Raw genomic sequence first — 15978 nt, forward strand, 5'->3', positions numbered from 1 at the left:
CCTGGAGAAGGACATCATGCAAGGTAAAGTAGAGGGTCAGGAACAAAAGGAAGACCCTCTAGGAGATGGATTGGCACAGTGGCAGCAGCAATGGGCTCTACAATTGGGAGGACTGGACTGGGCAGTGTTTCCTTCTGTTGGGCACAGGGTCACTATGAGTTGGAACCAACTCAACAGCACCTAACAACAACAACACCTCCTAGTCCCTTTAAGAAACTAAAAAACAGCAAAGAAGTTTCTCCCGTTAACAACGCACTTATGTTTCCATACACACAAACGTATGCCTACAATTTCTGAATATCCGTGAGTTTTCTCAGGATCTGTAGAGGCCTGTTTAAAAACCACTTCTAGATAAAACCAAATGTAGTATTAATAACTCCATGCAGCTCCTGACATAAGCACTTACACAGATGATCAATAACTACATCTGGGACAATTAAACAAATGAGTCAGTAAATGGCTGAATGATGAATGACAAAAGTGCCTGAGAACAGAGATGGTTTCATTTTCTCTCATTATGGGTAATGGTCCCTAAATGATGAGTAATTCTATAATTTTTGTTAAAAAATAAAACAACAACAACACAAAAACATGATCCAAGATGACGTAGGATCTGGCAAACTGAATGGCATGATAAAAGTCTAAGAGAAGGAAAGTAGAAGGGACAACAGTGTCTGCTTGACGGCTCTGAATTTCATGTTCAGATAAAACTGGTACAAAATGCACAGCGTTCCCAAGGTCAGGGCTGTTTCTAAGTCTGGCTCCCAACCTGAAAGTCTCAGTCCAACCCCAGCTCCTCAGCTCCTCTCAGCCAGAGACTGGCTGGTTTTGTGGTCAATCCAGCAGAGCTGTGTGCTCCCTGTGCCTGAGCAAGGCCGTCACGACTCAGCCTCAGCTGAGCTGGACTTCCCTCCAGGGGATCATTCTCAGCAGTGAGGGCTGAGCCCCCCCGTCCTTGTGCTCCCTGGAGCCTCCTGCCATGTGACTCTGAGTCTCCTGCTACAGGCCCCCAGGGGACTTTTCTACAGCAAGTGTGGTGACAGCTGGGAGCTGCATCCCTTGTCACCAACTGGGGATTCCTAGAGGAGCGCCAGCATCTGCCACTACAGTCTGAGGTACCTTCATGCCCAACTGCATCCTGCTTCCTCATTCTGGTGACTGGAAAGCACACAGCTTCTCAGAATCCGCTGACCCAATATTTGCCTATTTCTTTCTGTTCTAAAACCAAAACCAAACCAGTTGCCCTTGAGTGGACTCCAGTTCATGGTGATCCCACGTGGTTTAGAGTAGAATTGCACTCCAGAGGATTTTCAGAAGCTGTGTCCTTGGGGAAGCAGATCACCAGGACTTTCTTCTACAGAGCTTCTGGCTAACTTCAAACCACAAACCTTTTGTGCACTCAGGGAGATATACAAGGGCGCTTCCAAAAGTTCATGGAAATAATTCATTGTCTTTTAATTCCAACTTTCTATGAACGTTTCGAATCTCCTCTGTGTGTATGTGTGTGTATATATATATATATATATATAGAGAGAGAGAGAGAGAGAGAGAGAGAGACAGAGAGAGAGAGACAGAGAGAGAGAGTGTAGTAAGTTACGAGTTGGGCTCCAAACCACAAGGTCAGCAGTTCAAATCTACCAAATGCTTCATGGGAGAAAGAAAAGGCTTTCTGCTCCTATAAAGATCTACAGCCTCAGAAACCCTATACAGGGTAGCCATGAGTCAAAACCGACTCCACTATCACCGCCGCCGCAGCCGCCACCGCCGCCACCATCACCGTATATAGTCACATTGTTGTTATTGTATCAGTGAGTTGAATTCAGGGTATAGCAACCCTGTATCGGATTTACAAGGAATGCCAAACCAGAACTCTATACACATACACACAGTAGATACCTAGATAATGTTGTTGTTGTGAAGTGCCGTCAAGTTGGTTCTGACCCATAGCAATCCTATATAGGGTTTCTGAGGAGTGACTGATGAACTGCCAACTTTGCAGTTCAAACCAACCTTGCAGTCCAACGCATTAACCTGCACCAGGACTTCAGATAAATAGATAGAATGAGAGATTTGTTGTTATTAAGTGCCATCATGTTGATTTCAAGCTATAGCAACTGTGTACGAGGTTGACAAGGAATGCCATACCAGAACTCCAAACACACACACATTCACACTAGATAGATAGATAGATAGATAGATAGATAGATAGATAGATAGATAGATAGATAGATAGTAGATAGATAGATAGATAGACAGATAGATGGATAGGTAGATGGTGATAGAGAGATTTGTTGTTGTTGTTAAGTACCATCAAGTCAGTCCCAACTCATAGTGACTGTAGGGTTTCCGAGGAGCAGCTGGTGAGCTTGAACCGCCGACCTTTTGGCTCAAACCCACCTTGCAATCCAGCATATTAACTCGCAGTGCCACACCAGGACTCCTGGATTGATAGATAACTATCCCCTTCAGTTTGAACCACTACTGAATGACAGACACATTTCCCACCCATGTGACTGCCTCTTCCTCTTGACTTCCACATTTCATTCACGCTCCTGTCACCCCAACTGACTGCCCCAAATGACTCCAGATGTCTCCTTTGCCCTATATTCACCTACCCCTCTCTCCCCGTTGCCTCTGCCCTGACCTCATTCAGGTCCTATGATGTGGCCCTGGACTTGCAGTGGTCTCATGCTGTACTCTGCGGCCACACTGGCCTTCCCAAAGGACAAGCTCCCTGCACTAGCATTCAAGGCTCTCTGCCACCAGACCACAGCCTTTCCTCATGCCTGGTCCTGTATCCCTCACAGACTGTTTCCCCCCGACGCTTTGAGAGTTCTAGACCCCAACTGCAGAGTCCTGGTGTGGTGCTGTAGTACAAGCACTAGGTTGGCAGTTCACACCCACCAGCTGCTCCTCAGAAACCCTATACAGGGTCACTAGGAGTCAGAACTGACTCAACAGCACTTACCAACAGCAACAGGCACCAAGTGCATTTGAACTGTGGTGTTAGTGAAGAACACTGAATATTCTAGGGACTGCCAGAAAAAATGACAAATCAGTCTTAGAAGAAATACAACCAGAATGCTTCTTAGAAGTGAAGATGGCAAGTTTTTGACTCGCTGACTGTGAACAGACCAATCGCTAGGAAAAGACATCATGGCTGGTGTCGTGGAAGGTTAGTAATGATGAGAAAGGCCCTCACTGAGAAGGACTGACAGTGACCAGAATAATGGACTCAAACACAGCAACGATCACAAAGCTGCTACAGGACCAGGGTTCGGTGATACAGAGGTCATGGGGAGTCACAGCCAACTCAGCGAGAGAGAGGTCACTGAGAAACTAACCACAGGCCCTAAACTCGCCTTTCTTAATACCCTCCAACATCCCCACTTTCCTTTACAACTCTGCTGTGTCCTCCAGCTACAAAGACTCTCCCCCATTTCTCCATGTCTTCCAAGGGTCAACTCATGAGTTGTCTGCACCAGAAAACCTTCCTCTGACATTCCCAGACTCCTCCTTACCATGACAAGCATGATATTCCAATAATGATGGTAACTAGGTACCGCACACCTCAGCACTGTGCCAAGCATCCCATTTTGCTGTTGTTGTTATTGTTAAGTGGCATTAAGTAGACTCCAACTCATAGCAACCCTGTATAGGGTTTTCGAGGAGCAACTGATGAGTTTGAACCTCCGACCTCGAGGTTCAAACAAACCATATGGTCCAGTGTTTATCTTACAGCACCACACCAGGACTCTGGCACCCCACTGAGCGATTAGAAAACCCCTACATGCACTAGACTCAGAAAAGGTCAGCGGTTGTCCAAGGTCACCAGCTAATCAGGGATCCAGCTAGAACTGCACTCCTGGCCCATCAGACTTTGAAGACCTTGTGTCTTCCACTTTGTCCACACAGCCACACTGGGAGTCATTATTTAACTTCCAAGTGCAGACAGGAAACCTCTCCAGTAGAGAGTGTTCAATGATACTGACTGACCTTCACAACTCCCTAGAGACACAGGGGCCTATACAACAGCCCGGTAATGATACCGCTCTCATTGCACTAAAGCTTTGTTCCTTCTGCTCTAAAGCTGAATTCCACCATCTGTCTGTGAGTCGGTCATACCATGACTGATTTGCTCTGATACTGGCAGGGAGTCCTGGTGTGGTGCTGTAGGATACACACTAAACTACTAACTGCAAGGTTGGCAGTTCAAGCCCACAAGTCCATTACTCAGAAACCCTATAAAGGGTCATGATGAGTCGGAACCGAGTTGATGGCACGGAACAACAAGAACATGATGCTGAAAGCTACGCTACCAGGATTTCAAACACCAGCAGGGGCACCCATAGCAGACAGGTTTGAGCAGAGCTTCCAGACTAGGATGGACTAGAAAGAAAGGTCTGCCAATCTACTTCCCCAGATTAGCCAGTGAAAACAAAGTAGATCGCAACAGAAGGACACAAGCATGCCACCTATCGTGAAGATGATGCAGGACTGGGCAACACGTTGGACATAGGGTCGCCATGAGTGGGAGCCAAGTGGACAGTAGCTAACAACAATAACACAGCTTAATTCATGATGCATATAGGTTTTCCCTTGGCTGATTGGTAAATCCTTGGAGGACTGATCATATTTATTCAATTCTTTTACAGGCTAACACATGTCCTAGTTTCACTTCCTCTGTGGCGCTTAGCACTATTTGGAATTGCCTTGTTTTCTTATTGTCTTCCTCCTCTCAGTAGAATGGGGACTCCAGGGCACAAGGACTTGGTCTCTTTGGCTATCTATCATCCCTCCAGCACCTGGAATATGTCTGGATCATTATCCACCACACTCAAACGTTGATTAAATAAAAAAAAAAAAACAAAGGGAAGGAGCAGAGAGGGAAGATCAACCAGTAAACATTGGTTACATCAGTGAATCCAGTAAGCACTTGAAGTTAGACATGTAGAACCCGCTTCAATGTGTGAAGGAAGAGGTATATTTGCATTTACTATCAGGAATGTTGTTCAAATTTCTTTCTTGAGACTGCTTTTCCAGGAAACACCGTAGAAAATAAATGGCCACAAAAAAATCAAAGCCAAGGAGTTTCCACCACATTATAAACACAAATATCATTTTACCAAGGAATTCCACTTCCAGAAACTCATTCTACAGATATACTCACACCCACACAAGGTCATTCACCACACCATTTTTTGTTATAGCAAGAGATTGGAAGCAATCCATATGTCCATTAAATAAAGACTGCTGAAAAAGTCCTGAGTGATGCAAGCAGCTAAACACTATGGTATGTACTGAAAGGTTGGCTGTTGGAACCCACACAGAGCTACATCAGAAGAAAGTCCTGGTGATCTTCTTCAGAAAGATCACAGCCATTGAAAAATCCCATGGAGAGCAGTTGTACTCTGACGCATGTGCAGTGGTCATGAACTGACTCGACAGCAATTGATTAATGAGAGTACAAATCGGTAACAACTTTGAAGGGGAGTTTGTGTCAAATGAAGATGGCTGACTGGGAATTATGGTGCATTTATAGAATAGACTTGAGAACATAAGAAACAATGAGGAAGCTCTCTCTACACTGACGTGGAACACTCTACAGAGTATGTTGTTAGCTGGAAAATGCGGGTACAGAACAATGTGTCTCATACGTGGCCCTTTGTGTAGAAGTGGGAGGAATGAATAGAATCTTTCTGTTGTGTGTGCAGAAAGGATACTTGGAGGATGCGTAAGAAAGGAAGAAGAGTGGTTTGAGAGGGTAGGGAGAGTGGGTAGATGAGGGGCAAGGGTGGGAAGAAGAATTTCCACAGTATATGCAAATGTGATTTTACAAGCAAACATTTAAATGTAAAAACTCCAGGATGAGGGCTTCGGTGGGCTCACCTGAATGCCAGGCGGGATGCTGTAGATGATGCGGATGGTTTTGCAGTCCGGGTGGCCCGGCAGGGAGTGAGGGATGAGGTGGTACTCCATCTTCCCCGGAGGCTGAGTACCTGTCTTCACCCCATAAATGGTCTTACAGGTCGGACACTGCAAACTCCCATCCTGAGGAGACAAGGTCAGAAGAGGCAGGTTGGAAAACTCTTTAGTCATGACCTGCCCACTCCAAACACACTCAGAATAAAGTGTCAAGAGTCCTAGATGGACCAATATGAGTCACAGGTCATAGTTGCCCTTTGTCAGATTACTTAGTTATTTCTGCAATCTTCAAAGTCACAAGACCTCAATTCCACATGCTAAGGGGGATATAGAGTCCTGGTGTGGGGCTGTAGGATAAGGACTGCTGACAAGGTCAGAGGTTCAAACCCACCAGCCGCTACCCAGGGTTGCACTGTAAATCGGAACCAACTTGACGGCACTTAACAACAACAACAAAAGGGAGTATAATAGGAGGGGACCGGAGCAAACGAACCAAGGACCAAATGAATGGACCCATCAGAATCACTTGGGAATCTTGTTACAAATAAAGACACCTGGGCTCCACAGAAGGCACCAGTAACTAAAAGGTCAGCAATTCGAACCCACCCGGAGCTCCACAGGAGAAAGATGAAGTAGTCTGCTTCCCCAAAGTTTTACAGTCTCAGAAACCCTATGGAGTTCTGTCTTGTAGGGTTGGAAGCCATCGACCACAGTGGGTTTGGTTTTCTTGGTAAGGACTCACAGCAATCCCACTGAATCAGAGTGTGAACTCTGAAGTCAAACTGCTTGAATATGATTCCCAGCTCTGCCACTGATCTTCTGTGTGACCTTGGACAAATTAATTAACCTCTCTGAGTCTCAGTTTCCTTATTTACTAAACAGAGAAAATAATAGACTCTATCTCATTTGGTTGTCTGAAGGATTCACTGGGAGAATACATGTGTGAGCATATGGCATGAATTACGAGTATTTTCATCACTTCTGTGTTGAGTTTAAGTCTGGAAGCCAGTGCTATTGGAAAGAGAAACTGTGTACTATGAGCTGGAGAAAGGAGCCTCCTCGTGGCGCCACGACTACACACTTGGCTGCTAACTGAATGGTAGCTGGGACCCACTGGCTTCTTCCTGGAAGAAAAGACCTGGCGATCTGTTCCCATAAAGATGGCAGCAGCCTAGGAACCCCCAAGTCTCACTGCTACTCTGTCCCACAAGCTCATCATGAGTTGGAATCCACTCCGTGGCACACACCAACAACATCTGCTGGAGAAAATGAGGGTGACTTTCAAAAATGATCCTTAAAAACTGGAAATGAATCGGCTTAGGAGGATGGGGGGTAAGGTCTGCATGAATAACAAGAGGAGGGAAGAATGTTATTCATTCCAATCTTCCATGACTCTGAGACCGGAAGAACTAGATGGTGCCCAGCTACCACTGCTAACCGTTCTGAAAGGGATCACATTAGAAGGTCCTGGATAGAATGGGAAAAAATGTGGAATAAAACTCAAAATCATTTTTGAAAAATGCCTACCGCTCTGATAGAGATTGCTAGAACCCCTGAGTACTAGGGCACTTAGACACCCTTCAAGTCTGGAGCTGTACTTACCCCAGACCACAACAAACAACAGACAGACCTATAGGGTGAACAGTAACACCAGGGAGATACACACTCCTTAGAATAGTCAACCACGTGAGATCAAAAGGGCAGCAGCTGCTCAGACATAACGATCAGAAAGCACAAAGGGATAAGAAAGAAAGAAGATGGGAAACGGAAGCCAAGGGAGGAAGTGGGAGGGCCGCTGTTAACAGTGTGGTGATCACAATCAATGTCACAAAAGAAAATGTGTATGACTTGTTGAATGGAAAACTAGTTAGCTCTGTGTGAACTTTCACCCAATCACACACACACACCCAAATATATATACGTACATTTATATACATAAGCCCTAGGACTCCTGGCATGGTGATGTAGGATAAGCATTGGACTTTGAACCACAAGATCGGCAGTTCCAACCCACCAGCTGCTCCTCGGAAACCCTGTACAGGGTCGCTATGAGTCAGAATTGACTCAACAACACTTTAACAACAACATATATAAAAGCCCTGAAAGTGTAGTGTGTTACATGTTTGGCTGCTAACTACGAGGTCAGCAGTTTGAATCTATCAGCGGTTCCACTCGGGAAAACAGAAGCTTTCTGCTCCTGTGAAGATTTAAAGCCTCTGTTACCCTACAAAGGGTAGCTATGAGTCAGAGCTGACTCGACAGCACTAATACCAACATTGTTGTTGTTGTTGTTGTGTGCCATCGAGTCGGGTCCGACCCATAGCGACCCTGTACAGGGTTTCCGAGGGTGTAAATCTTTACGGGAGTAGAAAGCCTCATCTTTCTCCCGCGGAGCGGCTGGTAGTTTCGAACCGCTGACCTTAAGGTTCGCAGCCCGATTCGTAACCACTACGCTACCAGAGATATATAAAAGCACTGTGGCTCCGTATGATAAACACTGGACTGCGAACCACAAGTCTGCTGTTCGAGAGGGAGAAAGATGGGACTTTTATCTTAATAAATTATATATAAGATACATATATATCACTGCGGGTTAATGTGTTGGACTGCAAAGTCAATTTGAATATCAAGGTTGGTGGTCCAAACTCACCTGTAGCTCCTCAGAAACCCTATACAGTGTCGCTATGAGTTGAAAGTGACTCAAAGGCACTTAACAACAACAATATATATATATATATCTGAAGCACAGTCAGATGAAAGGATTTGTTGCTGGTCAGTGGGTCTGCCCAGAGCACATGGGCACCCAGGAGCAATGAGTGAGGAGGTTCTGAGAGCAGTAATGTGAAGGGTTGTGATTTCATAACAGGACCTGGGGAGGTCTTTCCTGTAGGGAGAGAAGAGGGCAAATCTCCCTCTCAGGTCCCTAGAAGGAAAGGGGGTTGGAGAAGGAAAACACAGGTGGGAACATGTGTGTCAAAAGGCATCCATCAAAGTTCCCCAGGACATCAGCACCTCCCCCGGGGTGGAAGATGGGGTCCTCTGTGGAGTTACTGAGAGACATTTCAGTCCAAACTATACTCATTTCAGTAGCTTGGACTCAGGACAACAGAGACGGGTTTTGTGTGTGTGTGAATTAAAGAAAATGGTAACACAGAGTTCGGGGTCAGGGAACCGGAGAGGCGAGCACATTCTGCTGTAGCTGGAGACCCTTTCTTGACCTTGGGTGAATCACTCCGTCTCTGAGCCCTTTTCCCCTCCTCTTCTGGGTGGAGGAAATGAAAATGCATACTTCAAAGTATTAGTGCAAAGCAGAATAAAGTGTCCTGAGCAATGTTTTTAAAGCCCCACAGAAGTAAATACAAAGAGTTATTAGATTATTCTGAAACACAATCATTAAAATAGAAATGCTTGCTAAGGAACTCCTTTAAACACAGAACAACCTCTTAAAATGTGGGTCTCAGTGGACGCTTGCAACTCAGGGTCAAGACAGATGGTAGGTAAGCAGAGGATCCAGACTGGCATCATCCACCAGTCATGGAAAAACCACTATGTACAAGTCTCTATGAAATTCTACAAAGATCCCATGACCCACCCACACTTGAGAAACTTCAGTCAAATGGGCTGAATAAAGATCAAGGGGGTCATAATGCAAAGGAGAAATCCATTTGAATAATAATAGTAGTAATAAAATTGTTGTTGGTAAGTTTTGTTAAGTTGGTTCTGACTTATAACGACCCCATACAGGGTTTCTGAGGATCAGCTGGTGAGTTTGAACCACCAACCTTAAGATTCAAACTGACCTTGTGGGCCAGTGCATTATCCTGCAGTGCCACACGAGGACTCCGGTAATAAAGTAGGTATTATTTTATCTCCATTCTTCTGGTGTACAACGAGATCGTAGAAAGGATGAAAACCATATCCGAATTCATCCAGTTCATAAGAAGCCAGGATTCAAGCTTGGGTCTGCTGCCTTTCCTGCCTCGACACTTTCCCTTAAGGTAAGAGGAGAGTAGAGCAATCTTGGAAATTCAGACCTTGGAGATGGGAGATGTCAGAGAAATTTCAGATTCTCTTGGAATCTAAGCTGGACCTGGCGAAGAGAGGAGTATTTGAGCTCATGAAAATAGGGACTTGAAGGGTATTCCAGGCACAAGAAAGGAACATTGGTACAGTCAACAACTCAGAAAAATCTCAGACATTGTAAGAAAAGAATTATCACCTAAAGAGATGTGATTGTCAATTTTTTATCAGCTTAGCTAGGCTATGGTTCTAGGTGGTTTGACCACTACTCAATTGCTATTATGGAGTAGCTACATGTGACGAATCAGTTGGGCTTTGGGAAGAGTAACTTACCCTTCCATCATATAATCTCTTGCAGAGTGATATGCCATCTTTTTACTCAAATATTGCATGCGTTATTACACGCAAACAAGTCCATGAGAGCCAAATATGACCTTGAATGTATCCCACCTGAATTTAGAGATCATCTGAAGAACAGATTTCATACATTAAACACTAAAGACCATAGACCAGAAGAGTTGTGGGAAGACATCAAGAACATCATACAGGAAGAAAGCAAAAAGTCATTAAGAAGACTTAATAAAGGAAGTATCAAAATGGATGTCAGAAGAGACACTGAACCTTGCTCTCCAGCGTAGAGATGCTGAAGCAAATGGAAGAAACGAGGAGGGACAAGAGCTGAACAGAAAATTTCAAAGGTCAGCTCAAGAAAACAAAGTCAATTGTTACAACAAAATATGAAAAGATCTGGAATCAGACAACCAAAAGGGAAGAACACAGAACACACTTAGCATTTCTCAAGCTGGGGGAACTGAAGAAAAAATTCAAGCCTTGACTTTCGTTATTGACGGAGTCTTTGGACAAATTATTGAATGATACAGAAAGCATCAAAAGAAGATGGAAGGAATACGCAGAGTCACTGTACCAAAAGGAAATGGTTCATGTTCAACCTTTTCTAGAGGTAGCATATGACCAAGAGCCAATGATGTTGAAGGAAGAAGTCCAAGTGCATTGAAGGAATTGGCAAAGAACAAGGCACCAGGAATGGATGGAATAAAAATTGAAATCTTTCAAGAAAGAGTGAGGCGGTACAGGAGGCACTCACTGATCTCTGCCAAGAAATTTGGAAGGCAACTATTTGGCTGACTGATTGGAAGAGATCAGTATTTGTGCCCATTCCAAAGAAAGGTGACCCAACAGAATGTGGAAATCAGCAGACAATCTCTTTGCTATCCCATGTGAGTAAAGTTTTACTAAAGGTAATACAGAAACAGCTGTAAAGCATATATTGACAGAGAACTTCCAGAGGTTCAAGCTGGATTCAGAAGAGGATGTGGAATGAGGGATATCATTGCTGATGTCAGATGGATCTTGGCGGAAAGCAGAGAATATCAGAGAGATGTTTATTTGTGCTTTATTGACTATGCAAAGGCTTTCGATTGTGTGGATCATGACAAGCTATGGACAACATTGCAAAGTATAAGTATTCTGGAACAATTAATTGTGCTCATGAGGAATCTGTACCTAGACCAAAAAGCAGTTGTTCAAAAAGAACATGGGAACACTGAATGGTTTAAAATTTAAAAAGGTGTGCAACAAGGTTTTATTCTTTCACCATACTTATTCAACCTGTATGCTGAACAAATAATCCGAGAAGCTGGGTTCTATGAAGAAAAACGTGACATCAGGATTGAAGGAAGACTCATTAACAACCTGCAATATGCAGATAATACAACCTTGCTTGCTGAAAGTGATGAGGACTTAAAACATTTACTGATGAAAATCAAAGAGCACAGCCTTCGGTATGGATTGCATTTCAATGTAAAGAAAACAAAAATATTCACCACTGGACCAATAAACAACATTCTTATCAACGGAGAAAAAGACTGAAGTTGTCAAGGACTTCATTCTCTTTAGATCGACTATCAACACTCATGGAAGCAGCAGTCAAGAAATCAAACGACATATTGCATTGGGCAATTCTGCTGCACAAGACCTTTTTAAAGTGTTGAAGAGCAAAGATGTCAGCTTGAGGACTGAGGTGTGCCTGACCCAAGCCATGGTGTTTTCAATAACTTCATATGGATGTGAAAGCTGGACAGTGAGTAAAGAAGACATAGAAGAATTGATGCTTTTGAGTTATGGTGTTGGAGGAGAATATTGAAAGTGCCATGGGCTGCCAAAAGACTGTGTTGGAAGAAGTGCAGCCAGAGTGCTCCTTGGAGGCCAGGATGGCCAAACTTCATCTCTCATACTTCAGACATATTGTCAGGAGGGACCAGTCACTGGAGAAGGATATCATGTTTGGTAAGGTGGAGGGTCAGAGAAAAAGCGGAAGACCCCCAGTGAGATGGATTGGCAAAGTTGCAGCATCAATGAGCTCAAGTGTGAAAACAATAGTGACGTTGGCCCAGGATGGGGCAGTGTTTTCGTTCTGTTGTGTATAAGGTCGGTATGAGTCGGTACCAACTTGATGGCACCTAACAACAACAACAATTTCACACAAGTGACCCCCTCATGTTAGCTTCCTATACATGCTATGCACAACATATGTCTGTGCCTCTTTTTATGTTGTGGTTGTTGTTGTTGTTGTTATGTGCCGTGGAGTCGGTTTCAACTCATAGAGACCCTGTACAGGGTTTCCGAGGCTGTAAATCTTTACGGGAGCAGAAAGCCTCATCTTTCTCCCACGGAACAGCTGGTAGTTTCGAACTGCTGACCTTGTGGTTCATAGCCTGATTCGTAACCACTACGCTACCAGAGCTCTTTTTATGTAAGCACGTTAAATGTGAAAAATATGGTCATCTCCTTCCACAATGCAATCTCATCAATTAGTTGTGCTCATACCAGGGTAGGGTAGTTCCTAACCCTAAATAATCCCTCCTAAATTTTCCACAGATCAGAACAGCACAGAGCGATACACAGGGGAAGGCAGATGGCATGTGAAGATCATCTACCAGAGATTACCAGCAGCAACCGGAAACCAGGAGAGGCTCACAGAAGGAACTGGCACAGCTGAGATCCCAATTTGGACTTTTAGCCTCCAGAACTGTGAGACAACACATTTCTGTTCTTTAAAGTCCACCCCCACCCCACCGCCCTTTTGAGGTATTTCTGGTACCGCCACCCTAGGAAACTCCCACATCCTTGGGAACCAGCCCTCCTGGGGTATCGCCAACCTACTGTCTGTTAGTGAACAAGATAAGCTTCACAATAGCCTGCCTGCTCTTCCAATAACCAGATTCTGTGGCATTAGGCTCTGATGCCTTTGGAGAGTCTATCAGGAGCATTTTGAAATGGTTTAGAGAAAAAGAATCATTATTGAAGATCAACGGATCCCAGGAAGCCCTGCGGAAGGAAAGGTGTCTAGGAAGCCCAATTCCACTGGTTGGACTGTGTATCCCATGGACCTTGCACTGGAATACACACTCTATCGATTGAGCCCACTTGTCTAGCAATGTGTCAAGACAATGGTACACTCCCCTAAGAACCTTCATGGGCAGAAGTCCATGGCCTTCAGACCACCTCACGCAAGATGGTGATTGACGAAGTGGAGTCAGTGGTCCAAAGAGAAGACAGAGACAATGCCCGCTGAGCACTGATCCTGCTGAGAAGACACAGGATTACCACTGGTGGTGCCCTGGGGTAGGCACAAGCTGGCACTGACCTTGTTCCCATTGTTGTACATGGCGACCAGACAGTAAATGTGGTAGATGTGGCCGCAACGAGACAGCTTTCCTACCAGGTCAGGCTTGACGGTCGGCTGAGGGCCCTTGTAGCCCGAGGAGGCTGTGAGGCGCTCCATGCAGATGGTGCAGTCCTAGAGGCAGGAGGGGACAGAGTAGAGAGGTCCTCAGATGTCACCTGGCCTGGGAGGTTGGGGCATTTCCATGACAGCTCTCCCATGCGTGACCTCAGAGGTCAGATGTGTAATTATCACCCTCTTCTAGAATGCCCACAAGCTAGGGGTATAGGTCATTTTTGTAGCTGTTGTTAATTAAGTGCCATCGAGTCAGTTCTGACTCATAGTGACCCTGTATAGGGTTTCCGAGGAGCAACTGGTGAGTTTGAACCAGCAACCTGAAGTTTAAACCAGCCTTTCGGTCCAGTGCTTTCTCCTACAGCACCACACCAGGACTCCTGTACTGGGTTACGTGTTGGGCTGATAACTGCATCAGGTTGATTCCAACAAAGTATGGGAGCAGAGAGCCTCATCTTTCTCCTGAAGAGCAGTTGGTGGGTTTGAACCACCGACACTGTGGTTAGCAGTCCAATGCCGCTGAGGGTTACACAAGAGAAACTCCGGAATCAGATGTGCTGACTGACGCATGATCTCCTTCAGGGCTGTGACCTCACACTGCCCTTCCTTTAGCATCTTCCAGTCACTTATGGGACATACAAAGACTTGCTGTCAAGTTCTATTTCAAATGGCCTTTTGTAAAGGGAACTGTATCCCAAGCATACCAGAGGGACAGCTATTTAAATAAGTCGATGACAGGGTTTCTTCACCTCAGCACTATTGACATTTGGGGTTGGGTGAATCTTGGCTGTGGCAGGGGGAGATGTAGGGTGTGCATTGTTGGATGGTTAGCAGCACCCTTGGACTACTCCCACTTGATGCTGGCAGCGGGCCCTCACCCTCTAATGGTGACCACCAAAAACCTCTTCCTGAAGGGCAAAGTGCCCCCAGGTGAAAACCACTGCTCAATACCACATCTGGTTTAACGAGCCCCTATGACTTATCCCATAAATTCTCAATGTGGCGGGCATGTCATTCCACACTATGCTGAACTAGTAAAAGGGGGAGAGTATGTGCAACCCTGGACAAAGAGCCCAGGAGGCTCTGACAGTCTCCTGCAGGAAGTGACCTCGGATGAAATGCCCATGAGTAGTGAAGGTGAACTTGCCTCCTTTCCCCACACTCACCTCATCTGGTGGATGCCGGACTTTCTGCAGGTACTTCTTAAGCACTTCCTCTGGAGTTTTACCTGTGGGGACAGGAGAATCAGTGGGCCACCAACACAGAGAGACAGGACCAAGCTGACCTACTGCTGTCAAATCGATTCCAACTCACAAGGCCCTTAAAGGGCAGAGGAGAAATGCCCTGCAGGGCTTCCAAGGCTGTCTCATCTTTCTTGTGTGGAGTAGCTGGTGGGTTTGAACCACTGACCTTTTGGTTAGCAGCCAAGGGTGTAAACCATTTGTACCCATGCAAGAACTCCAGGCGTGTCATAAGAGAAAGGATTAGCCAATTTCAAAGAGGAAGAGGGGAGAACCCAGAATATGAAAGTCCCTAGAAATTCATTCTGCAACTGGATTTAAAATTTTGAAAGAGATACAAGGGGCAGACAAGAGAGCGAGGTGCTCTGAGGAGGCGGGAGGTGTTAACGCCAGCTTCTACCTCCTTCGATTGCTTTCCTGATATATTCCTGCCCACTTTCAGCAAACCTGCTTTTTAAGTGAGATTCTTTGAGTGAGCTTCTCTTTCTTATAACTGAAGAGCCTGAACTACCCTCAAAGGTCCCAATATGATAAGATAAAAGAACCCCCAAACCCAGGCCCACTGCTGTTCAATTGATTCCAACTCATGGTGATCCCGTGGATTAAAATTCGAACTGAGAGCCATAGGGTTGTCTTGACGGAACCCTTTATGAGGAGTCCTGGTGTGGTGCTACAGGATAAGCACTGGACTGCTAGCCACAAGGTCAGCAGTTCAAACCCACCAGCCAGGTCGCTGTGAGTCAGAACCCATTTGACGAACAACCTTTATCGAAACGTATCACCAGGCCACCACAGAACTAATGGATGGGTTCAAACTACCAACCTATAGGGTGTTGTTGTTAAGTGCTATTGACTCAGTTCCAACTCATAGCAACACTGTATAGGGTTTTCAAGGAGCAGCTGATGAGTTTGAACCTCCGACTGTGCAGTTCAATCTGATCTTCTGGTTAAGTGCTTATTTTACCGCGCCACACCAGGACTCAAACGCTTTATAAACTGTTAAACATGTAATACATATTAGGTATTCTTACT

At 45.2% G+C, this 15978-nt stretch overlaps 1 protein-coding gene across 1 annotated transcript in view; it reads right to left on the minus strand.

Annotated features, from left to right (window-relative positions):
- The window catches only part of DTX4 (deltex 4, E3 ubiquitin ligase), a 50883-nt gene that overhangs the window by 5852 nt on the left and 29053 nt on the right, over positions 1-15978 (minus strand). The window contains exons 5-7 of the mRNA XM_006876472.1: positions 14872-14933; positions 13613-13765; positions 5890-6051 (exon numbers count right to left, since the gene is read on the minus strand). Coding sequence (XP_006876534.1) covers positions 5890-6051; positions 13613-13765; positions 14872-14933 — 377 coding nt within the window. The remainder of the gene's footprint in view (positions 1-5889; positions 6052-13612; positions 13766-14871; positions 14934-15978) is intronic.

Source organism: Chrysochloris asiatica, unplaced genomic scaffold (genome assembly GCF_000296735.1).
Source record: "Chrysochloris asiatica unplaced genomic scaffold, ChrAsi1.0 scaffold00381, whole genome shotgun sequence".
NCBI classification, from domain to species: domain Eukaryota; kingdom Metazoa; phylum Chordata; class Mammalia; order Afrosoricida; family Chrysochloridae; genus Chrysochloris; species Chrysochloris asiatica.